The sequence below is a fragment of the Macrosteles quadrilineatus genome, unplaced genomic scaffold (genome assembly GCF_028750875.1).
Source record: "Macrosteles quadrilineatus isolate MER2022 unplaced genomic scaffold, UCM_ALF_1.0 Scaffold_7__1_contigs__length_78375512, whole genome shotgun sequence".
Classification (NCBI taxonomy): Eukaryota; Metazoa; Arthropoda; class Insecta; order Hemiptera; family Cicadellidae; genus Macrosteles; species Macrosteles quadrilineatus.
The window spans coordinates 30,727,423-30,752,427 of record NW_026542600.1 but is presented as its reverse complement, the minus strand read 5'-3'; the positions used below and the strand labels follow the sequence as shown (position 1 = coordinate 30,752,427).

Here is a 25,005-nt window from a genome sequence, read left to right as displayed (position 1 = left end):
AACAATTTCAAGTATGGGAACGTTTTCATAACACATTTTTTATTCAATATGTGTAATATTGTACGATGGAAAAATAAATTTAAACTTACACAGGTTATACTAAATTGCATACTCCTATTATTATTTTTTAGCCAATAATACTTTTCCCCCTGTTATATAAGAGTGGGATATTTATGGAAATAGTTCATAAGCCTATAGCCATATATCATATTGTGAAGGGTGGTGGGGATGAGGAGAGGGAGTAGATGATGAGGCCGAGATAGGCCGGAGTAGAAGACTCGCGCTGTCAGTGTTCGTGTGTCCTCTGGCTAGAGTGTAGGATACCACCATAGACCACCATAGCATCCTCTACCATGGACCACCACACCACTTGACATGGATATCTAGTTAACTGTGAGTACCTGCAGCGATAGTCAAACTCATAAACAATGTGTGAAGCTGATTTAAAAAAAGTGAAAACATATTTTCTATTTTGACTAAATAAACTTTAGACGTGTTCTGAGACTAAGGTTTAGAATACAGTTTCGACTACATTACTGGTAAAAAAAAGACTCAATATCAAAATACTTTGGTATACATTTGAATACATCTATCAAAGTTTTCCGTATTCAGACATCCTATTCTACTGTCATTAAAACTCTAAAGTACCTGAGTGATCTAAGTTACAAGAAAATTACCATTCTAAAAAGTAATATGGGAGCTGATGGGAAACATAGGAGTGGTAACATGGGATAGTAAATAAATAAATAAATAAATCTTTATTAAGCGTTTCTTTGGTACGCCAGCTTTTCAGAACAACTTTCGCCACTATGCTAAATATCTTATTCAACAATCAATTATACATAGCAATTTGAAATTTTTTTACATAACAATTCAACATATCAATTTAGCCGTTATACACTTAGACAATAGTACTATGGGAACAATTTATAGTGTTCTAATCCAAAAACAAAAAATTCTTTACGGTGAAATAAACCAACCATTCTCTCAATGTAATAGTCAATTAATGTCCAAAACAAGACTTCCGTCATGATTAAATCTCCCCAATTGCCACTGGTGATTGTTGACATGTAAAAATACTGTAACTGTTGGATCGAACTGACTTCCAAGAAAAATATTATGTGATTTTCAATCAATAAAACTGTCTCTATTAAAGAGCTCGTTTCTTTAAAACCATCCAATGAATAATACAATAAGTAATTTATAATAATTTTTAAAAGTTTTATTTTACGAATTATAGCTATATCAAATTATAATAGCTATTTATAACAAAAATAACTATACGTATAACTACGTAGTACCCTCACTTTATTGAAAAACCATTAAAACCTCAAAATAAAAAAGTTTTACCTCATTGAAATAGTTCAGGAAAAGGAAGAACGCTTATGTTCATTGAACTAATAACGTATTCTAGTTGCAAATATAAATGTATATATTATGCTTCGTTCTTCTTAAAAATATTAATTTTGAAAGTTACATTCAACCATCAATGCAGTCTAACTCAATATTTAAAACTAAAGTATAATACAATATGAAAAGCAAGTAAATGTGTCACTTTTATGTTTGGTGTTCTCTATCTGTACTCCTTGAGCCGGTTAGACAGGTTGGTTTGAATTTTTAGGTCTGAAAGTATTAAAAATTATATTTATATTTATAATATTTAAGGCACTAAAATATTGTAAAGATAATTAATTATCATATTACTAGGGAGTTTTGGGGGGACTCGGCTTAATCAGAGGTATAGAAAACTTACAAATTTTACCCGTGGCAAACATTGTTAAGGTGTCATTGTTTTCATTGGGTCTTTATATATAAGTTATAATAACAACTTACTATTATAAATTTATATATTAAATATATACTCAATAAATATATAATATATAGTAAAATTATAAACTAATCAATGTTTGTCATTGACTTCCTAATTGATTGTACAAATTGTAAAATATATGTAAAAAAAAAAACAAATTCATTATTTCATATATTATATCAAAATATATTTGACTGGTAGCTTCGTTGTAAATAAGAAATAAGTCAACTGACAGAAAGTAGTTAGTAGGAAAATATATTGCCAAGGGAGCTTTTAAGTTAAAAGAAGACAACATTTTAATTTAAGAAAAATTCATGTATACAATTCCACATTCTTAAATAGCGTCGACCTTAAATCGTATTTTTTTCACAACCCTAAACTAATAAATAAGAAAATAACTGAAGATTAAATTACAGTTTAAGATATCTGTCAGTCAGAGATTAATTAGTGAAATAAAGCGTGAGTGAGGCCAATTTAAAATCAATATAAGGAGATCATTTTTCTTAGAATTCATTTAACTTTTAAACTAACTTTAAAACATTCGTTATGATTCTCAGAAACAAAACTTCTTCACAGGATATTCCATCAATTTAGTTATCACATTCTGCGATTCAATTATCTGCATGGATCTACCACAGTAATCTTAAACATATATTATATTTTTAGCATACGACTTTTAAATATATTTACCAATTAATTGGTTAGAATAATGTTAAATATAATTGTTACCATAGCAAAGATAGCTTAAAAAGGATAAAACAGATGGATAGCTAACATGCAAGTTGTGCATAGTTTAATAATTCAATTTCATCATCGTTTAATTTTACCATCAGTTAGCGTAATACGAGTGATGTGCTTTAATTGAAAAAATATATATATTTGAAGTATCGTCAACTTCTTATGGGGAGTTTTTGTACATTTTTCCTTTGTGACTTGAATAGTCCAAGATAAATAATGCGATTAAAATACAAAAATTAAATCCTCTGTTGTACTATTGGACTTTGACATGTTGAGCTAACTTTAATTCATAGTATTTTTTTCAAAATCATCTATGAACTTTTACTAAATGATTTAACTTTAAACTTTAACTTTACTTCGAAAGGCTTAACGTTAGGCAAGGAGTGTTAGAAATATGCTAAATTGAATGGATAAAAGGTTCCAAGTTGTATCCATAGCATAACGGATTTTAAAGATAACAAATTAAAGAAGAATATTAAATATATTGTGGTATTACATCACACAAATATTAATTAAAACCAAATAATGTTGATTCTTCATTGCTTTTAAGTGTTGGTTTGGTAGGGTTACAAAATCATTTCAGTGGTTAATATTAATAAAAATCTTCGCTTTTAAAGTTTTGTTGTGTGCTTAGTTTCCACATAAAGGGCTTAGTGAATGACCTGTTATAGTACAAGATTAGTTACACAGCCTTAATTCGTTAGTCCGAATATCGTATTAAATTGCTTCAATTCTATTTGCGTTACCTATTCTTTTGTATTATTTTAGTAACACACGTTTACACTTCTTACACCTTCCTTTATGAAACAAGTTTAGAATTTAGATGTGTTATTCTAATAAAACAAATTTTAAGTTGTGATGAATGAAATGTATGATCATATATTAAATAACAATCGTGTATAGTAGAACAACATTTTTACAAACCGCTTAACTGCTTACAGTTGTTGCATCTTTGTCAAGTCAAAGATCAGGCAATCTACGTGAATAAAGTACATAAAATACTTAATTCAGTGCTGTATTACTTAAAGAAATATGTTTAAGAATGCTCGAGTAAGTCTTATATCAACACTATGTAAATATTTACATTACGGTTTGTGATATTTAAATTCACTTTCATCAATAGAATAACTGGCTTAATTGACAGAATTTAACACATGGAGTAGCATTATTGAAACGTCCGTGAAAAGAATGTTGATTGCGTAACATCCCGTAGGCAATGTCAGCTAGACGTAATTTACGCACCACTTATTAGCCTAAATTCATGTAATTCAATTAAATAAAAATATAGAGCAGGAAGTCAAAATGCACGAATGTCGTTAAGTATTGAAGTCACATAATATTAGGCTGTAGTTTTACGTATATATGGCATTTTTAATTGATTCATAAAATAAGAAATACTACATAAATGAATCAATTTGTGAATGATCACTACAACTGGCAACGGTCCTGCATAAAACCAGTGACTGCGTAAGGCAATAATGACGATTAGTGTGTGTTACGTTTATTGTTATCATTTTTTGTGTGTACATAATCATATATTACAAGGACTTCGATCTTATTCATAATATTTTATTGATAATAACCTTAAAGAGTTTGTAACATCTACGATATTATAGAAAAATAAGTAACTACTAATTGAAATCACACACAATTTATCCAACTTAAGTAAAAGATATCAAAAAGCTACACTTTCTACTTAACTTATCAAAAATAGGCCTAAACTTAGAGGCCAATCAGTAGTTAACTCTTAAACAAATCACGATGGAAATATTTTAATCAATCAGAAATTGTAAACTTCTACTTCAACCAAGCAAAAATTTAATTCTTTAAACATTCCCCAAAACATTCAAGGCTAAAGTATAAAACAAACTGGCATTTAAATCTAAAACAAAATATGTTCACATACATTTGAGTAGGCATTATGTTAAACAATAAATTAACTTTACTTTCTGAGCGAAACCAAAAGAATTTTCCCAAAACCAAACTCTTTCCAACACTCGAATGTATACCTTTTAAACTATACACAGAAAATTAACATTATACAGCAGAATAGTATACTGTATTAGTTGAAGCTAAAAACCAGAGTTTAATGGGTAAGACTCATCAAATGGTACAATCACACATTTTAAATGAAAAAAGAAAAATAGACAAGATGTTATTTAATTCTCTAATGCCACCCTTTATTTAATGCGATCACTTATGTTTTACACAATTGAAATCGGTTTACTTATATAATTAAGCTTCATCAAAGTAATCCCGTTGCGTAATCCTAATTTTTAATAATTCCTGTTACGGCTAGAATCTGGATAATATTTCCAAGAGTTATTATTAGATTTTTACTGTCTATATATCAGTATACAAGAGGTTTCTCAGGTTTTTCAAAGAATATTTAACACTAATAAAAATGCTAATTTGAAAAAAAAATTTGTATGGAAAATATTGGTGATTTTACTAGTAGTAAGTAAATAAACTTAGGTTTATTCGAGGAACAATATTTATAAACATGATTTAAACATTTCCCTCTGCAGGTATGTTGATGATTTGAGAGCATCAATAAACAAATATTACACATTGTTAGAAAAATTAATTTGTACTGGTTATCATAATTTAGTTAATTGTTAGACATTTATCCAGCCTGTACTTTGAGATTATCTAAATAGTTCCTTTAATGGATTGTCTCAGTCTAAACATAACATATCTATAACCTGGTTAGTGTCATGCATTTCATTTATAACTCAAACTACCGAGTAGATGCCATCGGCAAATATGTTGATATGTTTTGTTTAACGTTAAACTGGTTATAGACTGATATTTTCCCATAGTCTTGATAAAAAAATGTGTGCTTTTATGTGTGTGTGGTAGAAAATGTAATTTTAAGACGATTTTATTCTTGTAACTTTTTTCATAAACCTAACAGTTTCAAAGATAATAATGGTTTAAGTTGTGAAATTTCATATAGTTTTCGAATAAAACAGCTGGCACACTTATATCAATCACCCTGTATATACATATCACATGACCTAGCTTTAATAAAATTATAACGCCAAATACAATCCCTGTATGTGAATTCCCACTATTATTTCATACACAAATAACCTAATGCTGATAGTAGATTTTGCTAATCTTTAATTAAACTTTATAAATTGACGATAAAAACTGTAGGGATAATTTACTTTCTTCAGTCTAGTCTTATGCAGGGATGAAGTCTGCAAACTAATTTCTAACTGGTAGTTGTCAACGTACCACATTAAAATTGTAACCATAAAACACGGATCCACATTGTTACTGAAAAGAAATTAAAGCTGGCATATACCCTAAAATATCATACCAATAGACATATATCGCCTTTTAACCAAAATGATAACCCCAAGTTTAATCCCAGCATGTGAATTCCCACTATCTAGTCTTAAACATCTATTTTATATTCTATTCCTGTTGTCCCAGAACTAACTAAGCTTTTAAATGTTCAGCACTACTGGCCTATCAATTGTATCAATCGATTGTGATAGATTGTCATTGTATGTATACATGATGTTCCATTGCAAAATATACACATTTTAACAGTAGCTTTTCCTGGCTATACATTCTGACGCTGTTCTGTAGGCCCTGTTGAAAATTCCGACTGTAATATAGTTACTCTTTTTTCACACCTGCAAATTCCAACCACGTGGTTCGCTAGGTTTAACCACAGGTTCCCTGGTCCCCTCGGCGAGTTAGTCACTGTAGTTGTCCGAGTTAGCGCGTCACGCCCACGCTTGTAGCCGGAGATCTCTATCATAGCAATTGGCCTACAAAAGCTCCCGTCATCCCCACTTGCTCAAAGGAAGCATTTAATGTTTGCAACATGAACTGTTCTACAGTTTAACATTATTCAGTGAAAGGATTAGTAAGTGGATAAAATAACTCGGTAACATATTTATTTTGCAAAGGTATCAATCAAAGAGAGGGGCGGAGGTTTAAAGGCGTAAAGAATTGTTACCTGGGTATTTGATACCTGAATACCTCGGTAGCCTATTTGGCATACAAGACATTGGAATGGTACATTCGGATAAGATTTTGGGGTGTTTCAAAATTAATCTAAGACATAGTGACGAACATAAACTCAACTTATGAGTGACAAATAAAACATATAAACACGTTTGAAATACGAAGTTATTATAGCGTGAAAACACCATACATTTTAGTTTGGTTTAGCATTTTTTCCATTATTTGATATTAAATGACATAATTAAGATAGGTAAGTGAAAGTGACGAGTGTTAAGGATGCACATAGTAATAAAGTGTTGCAATGTTAAAAAAAGAATATTTAACTGTGGTATTCCACAGTTTTCTTTTATTTAAACCTCCAATAATGTTCCCTAATAATATTAGGCTGTAGTTTTACGTATAGGTATATGGCACAACATGGGTTTGTGATCAAAATATTAAAACCATGAATTCAAACGTTAAAACGTTGTTTTAAAGCCTAATAAATACATGTTAGGTCCTGAAAGTGATGCTAAAATAGTACAGTAACGTGCAATACTCATAAATTGTAACATGTCTATAACAGTGGGGGTTGTTATGGTGAGAAGTCAAACATATTTACCAGATTAAAGTTAAAATATTAATTTTAAATTCGTTAAAACTGAATTTCACTTGTACAGTATTTTATTTACGTTTGCAAAAATATGCTAGCAAATTATCCAAGTAGAATGGATTAGGAAATTTCAATTTTTTTTAGCGTCTTCACTTTTAACAGAAAGGAATACAAACTTGTGGTGATTAACATATGTAATAATACATATGTGACGATTACTGCATCAGAAACATGAACCTTTTAAAACCGTGGAATTACAACAATCAATGTGATAGTGCACACCATTTGGATGCTGGTTTAACCGTTAAAATCAATGTTAATCATGTTTTGCGTGGTTGGTTTATGTGCAAATCTGTGCACAATACCATTACCCTACTACTATTTGAAACTGTTCTAAAATTAAAAAATCCTCGTATGCACTGCATTAGTTTATATTTATTTATACAGTATTTGTTTACTACAAAAATTGATATTTTATTATAAATAAATAATGAATAGCACTTTCCATGATCCATTCAAATAGGTTGCCTTCAATTTTATTCTACATTTTAATTACCTACTAATGTAGTCAGATAAATAAAATGTTATACTTATTTTGAATATTATACTTCTTAACATATAATACATTGAAACTGAAGTTAACAATTTAAAAAGGAGCTGAGTCATAACTAATATACACACAAAGAAGTAAGCACATTAAGTCAGGTAATATGTTGAAGCCGTATCCTTACTAGGCCGGCCAGCTTGCCATATTAAGCATCATGTCACTGAGGCTATAGTCGTGAGTATCAGGGTTGGATGTTGAGTTTATAAATAGTTTTAAAATACCTCAACTTAATTTGAAAGACAAAATTTAGATAAACTATACCACTCCATGAAACACTTTACCATTCCTTACAAATTTACACGTTTAATATAAAGATTAACAGCCTCGTACGTGTAATTAAATTACCATAAATTACAAAAATAAGTAAAATATCGCTTGTAATAATATATTCACACCCACACTGTTTACTCACAAGACAGTAAACGCATGTATAAAACGTGATCGTGATACAAGTGGTGATTGGACACTCCAATCATCATTAGACCCAATAGGCGAATGATGGAGCTATATGCATTTACCGTCTTGTGAGCAAACAGTATAGATTTAAATATATTTACACAAGTCTTATTTGAGGTATTTTTGTAATTTCACGTTTAAGATATCTAAACAGATCATAAGAAGAACCGTAATAAGCTATAAGTATGATATGAAGTAGAAGCGAAGTGTGTGGTAGTGTCGGAGACTTGAGCCCACTACAACGTGCCGCACTAACCTTTGATCCGGACCGACTATTCGTCGGTTAGGAATCGGCAGCGGTATTGCTGATAGGCAAAAAGAGTTAAACACACGTCCGCTATGTGTCGACGTTTGCTGCTCAGCAACGCCGATATGAGTGGGGGTGTGGCTTAAGAAGGCATATCAATGTACTTCACATACACCATCTAAGTGTCTGCATTGTCCATTTTAATTGAACCTGATTTTCATTAGTTACAAAAGTTAAATAAGATTACTATGGTTTACAGGGAACTGATAATAATATTACCATTTTAAGTTTTGTAAAGCCCTACACAAATTGCAATTACAAAAATTGATACGACCATGAATTAGCTGCATGTTTAATTTATCTGATGAAAGGTTTCTTATTTATATGTTTGTTTCAGGCTCTGTTGACGACTTCAGTGTGGAAATGGAAACTAGGGAGAACCCGTTAGCAAACGACCACCTTCTGGGGTTGGAGTTGAACCAGTGTGGGATGGGGAAGCCATCCAACACGGCGGCGAAGAAGGAAGACAGCCTTCCTGAGCGAGGAAGCTGGACGAACAAGCTGGACTTTATCCTGTCTGTGGTCGGGTTGGCCATTGGGTTGGGAAATGTGTGGCGATTCCCTTACCTCTGTTACAAAAATGGCGGTGGAGCCTTTCTCATACCTTACTTCCTCACCCTGCTACTGGCGGGCATCCCCATGTTCTTCCTAGAACTCGCCCTTGGACAGATGCTGACGATAGGAGGGTTGGGAGTGTTCCGCATCGCACCCATATTCAAAGGTAAGAAAACTGATACAAACCTTTTGTAATTTCTGGTTCCTAGAATAACGAAAATTGGGAGAACTAGAGTGACCATGTAAAATTTCGAATCTTTATGTAAAAAAACATTTTATTTGTTAACAATTTTCCTCATCTATCAAGATACAATTATTTAACGCTGATGATCATAATCCTCACATAAATTAAATAATCCTTAAAATTTATCAGTGTGGGGATTGCTTGTTATCGAGTGGCATAGAGTTTACCACGAGGTTTACCAATTTGTATGTTGGCATACTTGTTATTTTTTATGAAAAGATTTTGTGCATAGTATTTTTAAGAGAGATTTGCACTCTTTACGTCGATTGAACTACGAACAACCAACGATAGTGACTATTCACACCACATACACACAAAAACCTTTTTAAACGAGTAACCTCTAAAACCGACTGGTATTTGAAAATTGAGACTTCCATACCCGATTTGAAATCAAATAAAACTTGAATGAATCCATACCAATTCTAAGTCCTCGCAATAAATTGTCCCTGTAAATATTTAGCCAATTTAAATGTTGAGACCATGCTTAAGCTTTTAACATTTATTTAACAGGTCAACAGCGTAAACCAAACTTTAGTACGCTGTTTTCCAAGTTTATTTCAATGGTCTAACACAATTTCAACATAGGTAGTCCGAAATCCATTCATTTTTCATATTGATATTTTCAATATTTTTTACCAAGTGATTGACAAACGATTAAATTTATTATACCCTCTTTAAAATATCTATAACTGCAGTATTATGTATATTAATACAACAAATAAGTGACATTTTTTGTAAATAAAACTTACTACATTTCTTGGCACAGTAATAATTTACTGTATAAAACTATACTTAACGCAAAAGAAATGTAAATCGACCTGTAGTCAGCAATCCCTCAAAACATTATGTGCTTCGAATACCAGTTAACCCGTATTGAATGATATGAAAACAAAATTTATCACCTCACATGAAATGTAAAACAAATCAAACATTTTATTCGTATGAAGAAATTTCTGTAAATGTACTTCCTTTTTTATTGTGAGAAATTTCTAACAGCCGATAATTGAATATAAATCATTATAACTATATTATCAAACTAAAATGTTTCGTTTTTAAGTTTAAGGAAAATTACATAATTGATGATCAAATCCTAAAAATACTGCTATCTCACCATGGTAAAACAATCAAACACACCCGCATCTTCAATCCGACAATACTTACAAAATGATAAAGGAGGTTTATTATTATATTAGATACCCAATTTACTGTGGGTGATTAATTAAATAAGTTGGAAACTAAAATTAAAGCCCAATACATGAAACAACTCTATTAAAATTCATAAGCCTTGGAATTATAAAATTAAAGGATTCAAGATAGGTCAAATTAGATTAACGTATAACAGTCATACATTGCACGGTAACTGCACGTTTAATTATACTGTATAAAACACTTCAATTGCAATTGCATTTTCATTTGCAATCAATAAATAAAACATTCCAAGATTCATACAAATCTTCTGTTTGCACAAACCCTGTTCGTACAAGTGGAAAATTAGTAGACCAGGCAACAGTATATAAGAAAAACTATGGCCTAGGCAGAACATGTAGCTTATTAAAATCCCTCTGTACTAATATGGTGATGCAGTATAATGTTTATGTATTGTGCATTAGTATGTTTTTACATATTGTGCAATATGTAAATATGCAATATGTATTGTCCAACCAAAACAATCCGTTCCGTATTTTATTTAGTTGCGTTCATTGAACAAAATACTAAAATGTATTGATAAAGTTCTAGGGGCAGAGTGCCAATTAACTTAAATATCATAAATTAAAACCTTTCCACCACTCATTTAGTAGAGAGTATTGGTAACACCATTACTATTATTTGTTACCATCGTCACCAAAGCAAACTAAATGTCTAATAAGCTAAACATTTAACAAGCAGAAGCCATGGTTAGATGAAGAAATAGAGTTCGTGTTTGGAGATAGAAACCAATGTTGTTCCAAAAGCTTAGTGATACATCGAAATTAAAGGCCATATAAAAATAAATACAATAAGGAGGCATATTTTTAATCCATGGTAGTATAGTTAGTTTACTTTTGTAGTATGAGAATATACATCAGTTTATTTACGTTCGTGCACAAAATAATTAATTAATCCAACTTATCTCCAACATAATCTTATTTGATCAAAACTCGGGATTACCAAAATACTCTGCTTCTATAGAGGGAGTGGTTTCTAAACTGTTGAGTACCCCTAATGTAAGAATGGTTGTTATTCCTTGTTTCAAAAGTATTTTATGTTATATTCTCTGTTGTTTCGAATTACCTTTACCCTAATATTGAGTTTCTTTTCCAGGAATTGGTTATGCTGCTGCCGTCATGTCTTGCTGGATGAACATTTATTACATTGTTATCCTAGCGTGGGCTATTTTCTATTTCTTCATGTCCCTCAGATACGGTAACTATTGTTAGTTGTAGTAATTTTAGAAATAAATATTTAAAGGTCGTAAATGTTGAGTATTATCATACGGTTGCATTTTCAAAGTATAATCTGTATCTAGTAAAATAAATGCTCTAACGAACGAGTGCCTCTAATGCTCTAATACGAGTCTTTTGCAATATACTCGTAATACAGTACTGAGTTTACCTTTTATAATCTTGAACCAAGACTCAACGAAACCTTCCTGCGCACATACAATGAATTTATTCATACTTATTGAAGATTTATGGACTCCTTGTCATGATAACAATTCAACAAAAATTAAGTTGTTAACAAATAAGAAATAACTTAAGTAAAAAATGTAGGGAAATCGGTATGAAGTTAAAATGTGAGTAGGAATTTCAAGTAGCTTGTAGTATTACAATACTCCGCCACAGCAAACCTGCAGACTAAGCGAATTCCCGTTTGCCTGATTCGATTTTCAATTTAATCTATTTCAATAACATTAGGCTTAACGAGTACCTAGGTTTGCTGCTACAGGGAGGGCACTAAGGGTGTTTTAGTGAAACATTAATCGCTGAGTGTAAAATAAATAGATTTGCCAAGTTTGATTAAAATATATCCATAAACAAGAAAACTACAACAGTTAACTTTTTCACCATAAGAATAACATGGAAAATTTAATTTAAAATTGTTTTGAATTTTCTCTGTAACCAATAACCATTCAAAAAAAACTTCAATATACTAAATGATTTGTTTTATTAAGCTCTTTAAAATGGTCTAGAGAGAAATTGGGAAATTTATGTTTTGAGGGTCAAAATGATAAAAACCTATTTTTACACCATAAACCGTAAAACCTTTTTCCCATGGGTCTTTCATGCTGGTTTCGAATAAACGTAGGTTTACACGTTTGTACCAAATTGCATCGAAATTGGATCATTTTTGCTCCAGTTATCGTGCTAACGGACACACACATATTATATAGATATATATGAATTTGAACTGAAAGTGTTTTTGGCCTCTGGGGACATCAAAACGAAAAAGTAAATCGGTCCAGGTCTTACCATGAGACCTACGGTAATAGCTTATTCCCTGTATGGGAAAAATAATAATAACATACATTAGAGGCATATATTGTAATTAACAAAATCAACAAAAAACTGAATTAAAATTGAACAAAACTTTTTACTGCATACACAACTTTAAAGCTAATGATAGAACCAACTAAAATTAACCGTGACATGAGTTAAAGCAAAAATCCAACAAAAGGTTAGGTAAGCTATTAGGAGAGTAAAACAAATTATACAAGTAGTAATTTGAAATTGCGCAAGCCATCTTATTGGTTGTTGAATGAGGCGTTTCCTTAGCTTACAAAATATGGTACATCAAATAAATGTATTTTCAATGTGTCAATTCCCTTAATTAAATCATTAATTATTAATCTACGTACTTTACGAGAAAATGTTAATTTCAATCAATTTATCAAATCTTTTAGTTGGCTCTGAAGTGCTATTCTAACCATTTGAACACTACGTAGTTTCTTTAGCTCTCTTTTGTGCTATACAAAATAAACTTATGTTTTATTTTAATCAACTTTACTTTTATCACTTTTGTAAATGTAGGAATGTACCGTTTTCTCTTTGCCTTTATAAAGCTTAACTAACAGGTGCTTAGATATGTTTTTAAAATATTTAAACAAGTTGTTTCAAGGTAATAAAAGTTATAAATAATGTTTATTTTTTCACAAATTTATTGACCTATATGAATTTAGTAGAAACCAAATTATATGAACCTAGTATGCGCTAGGATAAACTAGCAACTGTGTGAGTATCAATTGCATTAGTTACGTTGAATGCTTATATAATATAGACATGAAAAAGTTAAGCTAATTGTATCAACGGAGGAAACGTTAATCATGTAAACGAGTAGTCAGGAAATTATGTAATAGTTAATTGATCCAATGTACATGTATCAAAGTGGAAAGCTTCATAGATTATTTGAAAGTACCATGAATATAATTTTATCTTTCACTTTTTACTGCAGATTTTGACTGCACGGATACAAGAAATACAAAATTATCAATATTTATTAGATGATAGCCATAGAGAGACCATAGCACTTCATACATTTCAGCTTAACAAAACTGCATATATATGCAAAATACCTCATAGCCTTAGTAAATACAATAAAAGACTATTGAGTAGACAAACATTCTCAACGTATATGTAGCCTGGTTTCCAATAGCTTTGACATATTTTATCGGAAATAAAGAGTTTCTGGTTTTACAAAAAACACAAAAAGAGGCCTTTTAGCTTTAAAAAATACGGAAAACAGTAATTGCTTCACTAATTGTTTACACCCCTTTTACCCAACAGACAACCTGATTTCAAATATAAGCTTTTCTTTGCTGGAACTGAAAATGCAAAATATTTTCACAGTTGCCACTAATCTAACACAATATCGATGAAAATTCTGTAAAAATTAGAGTGAGGCAAATAGTCTTCTTTATTGAGATAACTTATTATGTAAGTATACATCACATATACTTATCGTTTTGGATTCGATGAAAAACTGAAACAGATATAGAAACATGGCCGAAACAGTTCTTTTTGGTTCCAATTAAAAAGCTGGCTATGATTATATCGGGGACTGGCTAAATCGGAGGAAGGACAAACTCAACAAAACAGTGAATAATGTTTATTGCCGCGATGACTAATCATTTCAATTATGAAAGATCGCTCCAACCCATTTGTCTTTCTCTGAATGTTTTGGACACATGATGTATTAAGTTATATTTGCGAGTGTGTTTTATTGATTTCTTTGATTTATACTACTAAAATGTCCTATTCAAAGAAACATTTATGTTTTAAGATTTCTGCTAGCCTAGAAACTAGCGCTTTTTGTGCGAGGGAGATCCACCCCATCTCCACCAAAACTTGAAGAGTATGAACCATAAATGTTTTACCAATAAATTCCTCATATCGCTTGGTGTGAATGTGAATAAAAATGTAAAAACCGTCTCAAAATATATTTGTATATAATATTTATATATAAATATATGTGGAAATAGGTCCCTCGGTGTGATAATATTATGTTTGGAGTGACAAATCGAAGCAGATCACCTTTTATCGTCTTTTATTTATATTTACAGCCATATATGATAACGGTGTGAGTACATTCTTTTACATTGTTAACACATTTTTGTATAACCTCATATTTCAATAACACAAATGATTACGCTTACAGAGCAATTAATTACTCTTTTACCAGCTACAAATTCTAATGCATATAGTCATAATTGTTTCTTATTATCATTATTAGTAAATGAATTCAATACTCTCCGAGAAAAAAATTTGGCAACATCTTAGAAAAAACATATGTTAAAGATTCTATATTTTCTACAATATTGTTAAGTAGGTAACTATGGTATTCTGCTTGTGTGATTTCTAAATTAGAATAAAAGATCTATAATTTTGTTTCTTAACAATCGATTTACTTGTGATTATAATTAAATGTACTAATTTCTAGCATGCATTTCGCTCGCGTACTTTCATGTAGTATATATAAGATAAAAAAGCACACTACATTACAGTGTTATTAGGCAAGAGATTATGCATTATAGCATTTATATGTAGCATTTTGAGGATAGATCCTACAGTGCATTAGATAACTTGATATTCTTATAAATTATGTATAAACACCTTAAGTTGTTTTTCTTTAAGACTGTTTCATAATAACACAAAATTTGTTTTATTTTTGTAGCTGAAAACTCCCAATTTTACTGTATAAATATAATTTTCCTATGTGTTCTATGTTTACGGTAGCAAAGTGTAGATGTGAAATAACTTTGTTTAGACGTACCCTGGAGAACTTGCAACAACTATTGGAACACGAAATACTGCGTGAACGCATACGAGAGGGACGCTTTGACGTGTTGGAAAGTGAACTACAACAACACTGCTTACCAAACCCTCTGCGCTATCGGCAACCAGAACGTCACTACCAAGGAGCTTACAGACCCCGTCAAGGAGTTCTGGGAGTGAGTAGGCATATAACAGATACAATAACCATCCATAGGGATACTGGGTTTTGGAATACACCAATCTATGGCTAATCCAAAACTCTACTCAATTAGTTAAAACTGTTTTCAGTGTTCCCTAGGGAAAAAAGTGTATATAGCTTATAGGGCGAGTACACCAGGGAATGACCGTTTCGTATTTAAAAAAATCATATTAAGCATTTTGTTTTGACTAGTCTACAACAGTCTACAGCCAGCAAACGCTGTTAAAAGTAACTTGCGAGCCTGATTGGAATCTACCTTTGTAAATAGAAAGTATCCATCATGTTTTTGTAAAGCAAACAAAATTTAGTGTTCCAAGCGGGTTATGTTCCAGCTTTCTACTATAACGTTAGGTTTTGCAAACTATGTTTTCTGATGGATTAACTGCTTTGCTAGGAAGCACAAAAATTAATCAGAAATTATGTGGATACACTATAACCAGAATTAACAGATCACGGTTTAAAGTTTGCGGTAATTTACTTGATGAAAAATCTTTATTAACTATAATTTCTATCATCTATAATTTAACGATCCTGAAATTGCAATTTTTACTATATACACAGTGTCCAACTTCGATGTGAGTATCTTGAACGGGTTATGATGTAGAAAGTAGGGGTTTAATACAATTAAAAATGTTATAAAATGAAATTCACTGGCACTTTGATTTGTGTATCATAAATTGTATTTTTCAATTGTTTGAACATACTCGTAATTCATTAAGTTTTTAGGAAATGCGAGCGATACGTTTAAACTATTTCCTCACTGGTGCTCTCACCCTATTATTACTTTCTACACTGATGTCGACATCACATCTGTTTGGAATAGTTTTTGTATGTATTTCATTTAATTATAACATATTTGAATCAGCCACTCATGGTGCGTGTTAATCTTAAAATTAATTTTTCACCCTTAGTTTGAATTAGTTTACAGTAAGTTGGTCTACAAGCTCAGATTGATTAAAAGTCGCTGCATACGATAGAAATCAGTAATTGGCAACAACACATTCTGTCAGAGGCTCGGTTCAGCTACGTTAATTTTCATTCAAAATTTTGCTCCAACTTGGAACGATGTCAATACTTAACCTACAATAGCTTACATTACTTACTGAACATTTATATAGTACAAAATTTAAATGGATTATTTACTTATCTCCTCAGTCAAAACTTACAATTAGTTGGACCACAAAATTTCACCTGTTGAACTCTGTTCTATAACGTGGCAATATTATTTGGCAAAAATGAGGAAGCACTAAAATAAAATGTAGATTTTAAAATTAAACCAAATAAACAGTTAGGGTTGTGCAGAAAAAATTAAAAACACACAACACATTTCTACTATTCAATATCGTGATGTGGCAGATACGATACTAAATCTTCCTCGACGTTTTTTTGTCTAATGCAAGTGGAATACAGAAAAGTATACTGCAAAAAATATGAACTGACCTCAGTTTGATAAAACGGACTACAGTTTAATGTACTCGATTTTGGAATTACAGCTACAACTATGTTATTCTTACAAAAAGGGAATGGGACACAACATGACTAATATAAACATACCAGCGTTTTATTTTAACATTATCAATTTATTGCAAATATGTTTGCTTTGCACGTTCGTGAGTGTGTGCAAACACCTGTCTTTTAACAGTTTGAGAGTTTTAAAAAGGGTATTATTGTTACTTTGTTTCCCAATACATTTTAATGCCACAACCTAAGAGTAATGCAATGCAATATAGTATAGCGATGATTGTTTGTTGCAGACGTCGAGTGTTGCAAATATCCGAGGGTGTGCAACATGTTGGCAACATCAGGTGGGAGTTGGCGGGAACATTGTTGCTGGTCTGGGTAATGTGCTATTTCTGTATCTGGAAGGGAGTCAAATGGACCGGCAAGGTATGATCATATTGTTGACTTACTAACTAATCATATTTGTCAGTTGTAGTTATTTCCAAAAAGGTTAGCGGCATCTTTTAAATTTGAATTTACCCCTCCCCATGAGCTTAAATAGCCTACCAAACGAAGCGTGGGGTGATTTGGTGTACCAAGCACAGATGTACCAAGTAACTGGTGATTCAAGTACTGTAGTACAAGCATGAATCGTACTTGTAAATTGAAAGTGGTGGCACCGGGATTGAAACCCTCGACATCGCTGCCTTGGTTTTTTTTCGCGCTACCTATTGAACCATCCCAACTCACCTACTCCTGGAGTTAGTATCCTACAATTATTATTGTAGGATCATGGAAAAATTGTATAAATTTCTGGCCTACTTCTTTATTCTTATAGATCATCCAAATGGTACAAAAATAATTATATCAAAGCAGTAAGATGAAAACATTTACTTTTAAAAGTAGCGTGCGTGCTATCTAAATAGAGGAAGCACTGATAAACAATTATAAAACGAGTTACAAAATGTAACACAAAATGAAAAAAATATAAAAAAAGTTTAAAAAAAACATTCGAATAAAACATAAATATATAGAAGACTTTGTGTTAGCAGTTCAAAGACGTAATCACGTATGTGGATTTTAACTACCAGATCTCAATAAATTAGTAGGTCTTTCTCAAAAGAGTATTATTTTAGTGCATGGCTGATATAGCCTGCGGATGATAAAATAAACTGTAAATTTTAATCCATTTTCATTCTTCGATGATGGTAAAATCCATACGCCGATTTGTTTAAAATTATAAAACTGTAATTTTTAGGGGGACATAAACTTTTTTCTCTCTGTATGGATCTGCATGAAGATATTTTCTTTACAACCGAAGAGGTATTATTTTAAGCCACAGCTAAGTGTTTCATATTGCTGTTTGTGTACGTTGTTTCTTGTATTGCTTAGTTAAATTGTCCTGCATACAAACAAAATAAACCCTTTTCAAAAGAATGTTATAAGAATACTTTTGCATAAACTAACTTTTATCAACTTTCCTTCAAAAGCATCAGCACAACAAGCGAACACCATAAATCGCGTATAAATGATTTAACTTCACATGAAGTATGGTGTATGTTTATTTTTTAAAGACCATATGAATTGTCGTTTTCAGGTTGTATACTTCACCGCTCTCTTCCCATACTTTCTGTTGACGGTTCTGCTGGTTAGAGGAATCACTTTGCCAGGAGCTTGGGACGGGATCTACTTCTACATAAACCCCAATCTGTCCAAGCTTGGCGAGTCTGAGGTGAATTAATTAATTATTATTAAATAGGTTAGATAATGGAATGACGTATTAAATTGTATACCTAATAGAGAGTTTTAGCACCTTACGTTAACTAAATAAGCTAAACGTTAAATGTAAATGTTTAGTGATTAGCGTTTACCAGGCTCAACAGCGTATAGCGGGCCAGATATTTCACGGTATTTATCGTAGTGTTTTATCGTAGCCTACCGTTAAAGCCAGCTGTTAAGTGTAAACAATTAAACATAACCTATGTTGGAAGTGCATATTTAGTTTTTTAAAAGCGTGATTAGATTTTTACTTGAACTTTTCTTCAACATGGATAAAAACGTTTGAGATTCACCCTAATTTATGAAATACTGTGGTGTTATTAAAAGAAGTTCTATGAGAAAACCCTTTTGAATATAACTGAACAATGGATAGTATTGATCAGTTAAAGCTCCTAAAGCTGATAAAGTAAAAACTGTCCTCCATAGCAAAAATATCAATCGCAACCAAGTAAATAATCCTAACCTCTAAGCATTGATAAATACAACACCTCAGCTCCATTTTACGTTTAGAGTTGGCATTGAACGTAAATTATTCGCCGGTAAAAATCCGACCCGAACATCTTCAGTTGTCTAAACGCTAGTTATATGGAAAGGGGGTAAAATTCCGGTTTTTATCGCTAATCTAATTAATCACGCTCTGACTATTTTCATTAGACTTCCAAATCCGCGGGGGTAAAATTCCGGCCGCGAACAAACTTTTAGCCACTCAGGTTAATACGTCATAGTGACGTCGAGCTTTGCCCAGGGGGTAAAATTCCAGGGGGATAAAATTCCGGCGACCCTGCACTTTCAACGATTAGTAATTATGATTTTTTCCGGATCTGCTCTTAGTTCTGCAATGAATGGTTTCAAGTTCCTTTTTTGGTTGATGGGATGCACCCACGATTCTCTGTTAGGGAGATCATCCATTACATTCATTAGGTACCATCATTGACTATATAAACACAACAGTCTATGGTACCATATAGCAGCGATTGCAGCAGCCTCTTCTTCGCCTTCTGCATCCATTCTCTCAAAATGTGTGGTACAAAGTGTCACAAAATGTACAAACAACCTCATAACACACAGTATCTCACTTTACTGAAACCATGGGATCAACCATGTGGGTGCTCAAGTCGCCTTGCCGTGCCGTGCCGTATGCATCTCAAATCTCCATCGGGCACGGCAAGGCGAGGCAAAGACATCTCGCCTCGCCTTGCCGTGCCGTGCTGTATCAGGTGTGCGGCCGGCCTACGGAGATGCAAAAACTCTAAATTAGTCGCTCTCACGTTAACGCCAAACCCTATTTTTTACGTTTAGCGTTTGCGTTAACGGGATTTTCACGAAGATACAAAAACTCCCTAATATTTACTTACGCTAAACAGTAGTTTTTACCCTAATTAGTTGGTTAGTATACATACCAACATTCTACGAACTATGAATAATCGTAAAGTAGCTTTATTTTCTTTTTTAGAATTTAAAATACAAATGTGTTTAAACTTACAGGTCTGGATTGATGCTGTCACACAAATTTTCTTCTCCTACGGACTCGGTCTGGGAACATTAGTAGCTCTTGGAAGCTACAATAAGTTCACCAACAATGTTTACAAGTAGGCCTATAACGTTAATCTATTATTAGGCCTAATAGATAAGTATAGTACTGTAAAATGTAGTTAGGTAAAATTTAGTTAAGGAATATAGTATATAGTTAAGGAATTTATAGGTACAGTATGAATGTCTGTAACGAAATCCACTTGAAACCAATTTAAAACGCGAAATACTGAAGTAGAAAATACAAAACTGCTTGCCAACGAACCTTTTATTTGAGAAACATATTTTTGATATATTATATATCAAAATATATTATATTATATCACAATACATCGTATATACCTATGATATTCCTTGGTTCAATTTACGACCAACACTTTTATTTATTATTAAATCCTATGTTTCTATGGATATAGTGTGATATAATACTTTGTTTCGAAGTGATTTTCAACTAATTGAATTGTAATACTGGCGTTTGAATTAGCCTAAGCGTAAAGCGAGAGTATTTTCATTTTTTACTCAAAAAGTTGAAATCTTAATTGTGTCTTTTTACAACTACAGTAATAATACTTGTGTGCGGGTTCTCGTCAAACATCTATATTAATATAATGCAGTGTGCCTAGTTTTCCGATATTAATATACACATTGTTCTATAAGTCTATAAATCTGCACTATGCACTATTTTATATTGACGCAAACAATGCCTTGCTTCTAATTGTCTAGATCAAAGAAGTAGCGATTTGACGTGAGTGATTTGAAATATACCATAACTCAAGTTAGTTAGTTACGGGTGTTGCTACAGTTATGTCATTTTTTACAGAGATGCTCTAATCGTCTGCTGCATCAACTCAGGCACAAGCATGTTCGCAGGGTTCGTAATCTTCTCTGTGGTGGGATTCATGGCTCACGAACAACAGAAGCCCGTAGGCGAAGTCGCTGCTTCAGGTAGGCATACTGAAGAAACGAAATCCCTGGTAAACATTCTCTTCAAGACGCATAATTCTTTGGATGCGAATAATTTAAAGTATTTCATTTATAATTTTGCATTCTTTAATAATAGATGGATTCTGAAATGTTATCCTTTGCAGGTCCTGGATTAGCGTTCCTCGCCTATCCTTCGGCTGTACTGCAGCTCCCTGGTGCGCCTATTTGGTCCTGCCTGTTCTTTATAATGATCCTATTCATAGGATTGGACAGTCAGGTAAATGAATAAATTATAAATAACTATGCCAAAATAGAAATAAATAAACAAGATCTTTAATCATGAGCAAATTTCAGTAACAATACTGCTTTACAAGTTGACTCAAGTCAGGACTTAAACTAAACAAAACTAAACAAAAAACACTACGAAACAAAATAAAATCTAATTACAAATTCTTTAGGCGAGTTTTACATTTTTTGTAGGACAATGCTTGTGTACAAGGACGCATTGTACTGAACCGGCCCGAAGTAAGAAAACCCCTTATACCAGCCTCAAGAACAACCCATGGTATGTCAAGCAACAAGTCCTGTCTAGTTCTGCGCTCTCTCACGGCCGACCTCGCTTTCAGTTTTTCCCTTAAATACTGCGGTGCCTCAGTGAGATATAAATATCAAATTGTAAATATACTGATCACTTCAAAAATAACCACAACCTATGAGACGTAACGGGATCGTTAAGATATAATGGGTAAAAGCACACTGGATTTGTTTTCTGACTTTTCCTCTTCAGCCTTGGGTAAGTTTGGAGCAATGACTTGCGTTGCGTGTGTTAAAATTTTTGTGTTAAAGTTAGCAACTGGTCGCAGCTGTTGGTAAGGGTAAGGTTGTTTGGTAATGTTTGGCTATGGTCGGAGGTGTGATAAGGGCAACCCTAACACAACCTTGCCAACAGTGCTACCCTTTTGCTGGTCAGATGAACGGTTTATGGTTACCTAAAATGAGGATTCTATATCTAATTAATCCTAAGACAAGTACGTAATGGCCAATTTATCATTAAATACAAAATTTTGAAACTTTTAAATCATGCAAAGGTTATTAAAATGTGTTTTTTATTGTTCAAAACACGGTTTATTTTAGTTATGGTGGCAGTCAACAGTTTTAACATTTTTTTACTTCCGTACGGTTATGTTCTAGTTCTGCACAATGGAAGGATTCATCACAGCAATGGTTGACGAATGGCCACAGCTTCTCAGAAGGAGGAAGGAGATCTTCATTGGTATTGTCTGTCTGTTGTCCTATCTAGTCGGCTTTTCTTGTATATCCCAGGTAAGAACTTCAAAACAGGTAAAACTTCAACACTATTTTTAATGAATTTGTTATGAATGAATGGTCTATGCTACCAACTTACGAGTTTTCAAATTCAGGAAGAATATATCAGATAGCATCGGGAAAATTTAAGAGTAAGAGTTATTAAATCTTTTGAATGTACACTTTACATAAAATACGTTAAATAAAAACCCTTCATGACGAAAGTCTAGCGCATTTGAACACGCTTTACATGAATTTATTGATCACTTACTAAAGCTATTACTGCAGAATTATTTACTACAACAACAATGTCATTTCAGGGCGGAATGTACGTTTTCCAAATCCTCGACTCGTATGCAGTCAGTGGGTTCTCCTTGCTCTTCCTCATCTTCTTTGAGTGCATTGCCGTCTCCTGGGCGTTTGGCGTCAACCGTTTCTACGATGGCATCAAGGAAATGATTGGCTACTACCCCGTTGGAGTCTGGAAATTCTGCTGGACTTTTACAACCCCGGTCATTTGCATTGTAAGTTTAATTTTGAGCTTCTCCAGCGACCAAATTGACGGCAAAATATTGGGCATATTTACTTCTAATTAAATTGATATTATTTTCAACAACAACGGTAACAAAGAACGGTATGAATCTCATAAACTGAATCTTAGTATATAAAATGTTGTTTAACTTCAACTACAGATTTTAAGTTAAAAAATCATAGGTTTAAATCAAGGAAATACATTTCATTATTATAACTGATTATACCATTGAGATGGTGTTCTACCAAGTTGAAGAGGGATGTTTATAATGTGGCTAACGTGTGTGGTTTCAGGGCGTGTTTATTTTCAACCTGATACAGTGGACCCCTATAAAGTACCTGGACTACGAGTACCCATGGTGGAGTCATGTCCTGGGATGGTGTACAGCTTTGTCCTCCATGTTGTGCATTCCGGGGTACATGATCTACATTTGGACAAAGACCCCCGGCGACTTCAACACGGTAACATCTTAATCTGATACACCTAAAACACAAAAAAAATCAAAGATGTTATTTGTTAGTGATTTCGTATTATTATTCTTGATGGAACACATTCTTCCATAAAGGAATAAAAAACCTTTAATAGGGTTTCGTGTCATAACATTTAATCGGAAATTTGAAGTTCATTGTTGGTGATTGGTGAGTTAATGTTGTTCAAAGGTTTATTGCGGACATTTTCCATCACGAATGTAAAAAATCGTATTGAACTTTTAGTTCATGTATATTGTTCATTTTTTTATATTCGTGATGGAAAATGTCTGCAATAAACTTACGTAATATTATCAGGGGTAGTAAGTAGGGTAGTAAGTATTACAGTAGCATATCAAAACATTGTGATCGTTGTATTTTGCAGAAAATGCGGCTGCTAGTACGGATAGAGGACGATGTGCCGGCGCTGCGACGCAGAATGACCAACTCTGCGGATCTGACCTCTCTGTAATCACATTAGAGACAACCGGGAGATGCTACGAGCAACACCAGAGCCCCCAGTACAAGTCTACAGTGTCTGTGTAATGTGTTGTGTGCCGTTGGACGATATGAGCCGATCTTAGTATATTAGAGCGCAAAATGAACTGATTTCATCACCCACCCTGTATTATACACCGACTTGACTAGCAGTAAGGACACGTACAACATGTATCAGATAGGAGACTCATCTCACCGTCAAGACAGGATCAACCCGGTTTTCGTTACGTTCATCTCAGAGCTTACTTAAACTTTTATAGACGAATTCCGATCCGAATATGTTGTATATTGAGCTGTACACAATAAAGAGAATTTATGATGTGGTAATATTTGTCGTTCCTTGTTGTTTGGTCCTTTTTAGTTTACCAGTGGGTGTTTTAAAACTTGAAAACGTGTGCCTTTTTAAATGCAACATATGCTTATATCAAAGAATTAGTATAAAATAGAGAATTTAAATTAGAATCATGGGTACAATTCAGTAAAAAAAACAGCTGATGAATTGCAAGTCAATCACCTTCAGATTTATTTGTTTTTTATATTTCTATGTAGGTTACAAAGTGATAAAAAAAAATTATCCACACTGTTCCAAATCTCGGTAGGCAATATTGTTAATCTATTGTAAAATCAAACCTCTTAATTATTCACAACATGCATATAAACAAGCCTAATAGACTCATCTTTAGTTATCAAACACAGCTAAGTATTCAATTAAAACCCCTAACACTGATGTTTATCGATTAATTATACGTTTTGTTACAAAAAGAAACTAGAATACAAATCGCACATT

At 32.6% G+C, this 25,005-nt stretch overlaps 1 protein-coding gene across 1 annotated transcript; it reads left to right on the top strand.

Moving 5' to 3' along the window:
* Nucleotides 1-263: 263 nt before the first annotated feature.
* Nucleotides 264-24,547, top strand: LOC128998619 (sodium- and chloride-dependent GABA transporter 1). Its single transcript, XM_054424834.1, has 13 exons — nucleotides 264-393; nucleotides 8,835-9,218; nucleotides 11,598-11,699; nucleotides 15,537-15,720; nucleotides 17,498-17,630; nucleotides 18,781-18,915; nucleotides 20,448-20,551; nucleotides 21,313-21,437; nucleotides 21,581-21,693; nucleotides 22,608-22,739; nucleotides 23,042-23,245; nucleotides 23,547-23,714; nucleotides 24,106-24,547. Exons 2-13 carry the CDS (start codon nucleotides 8,861-8,863, stop codon nucleotides 24,190-24,192), a joined length of 1,845 nt encoding a protein of 614 aa, XP_054280809.1. The 5' UTR covers nucleotides 264-393; nucleotides 8,835-8,860; the 3' UTR covers nucleotides 24,193-24,547.
* The last annotated feature ends 458 nt before the right edge of the window (nucleotides 24,548-25,005 follow it).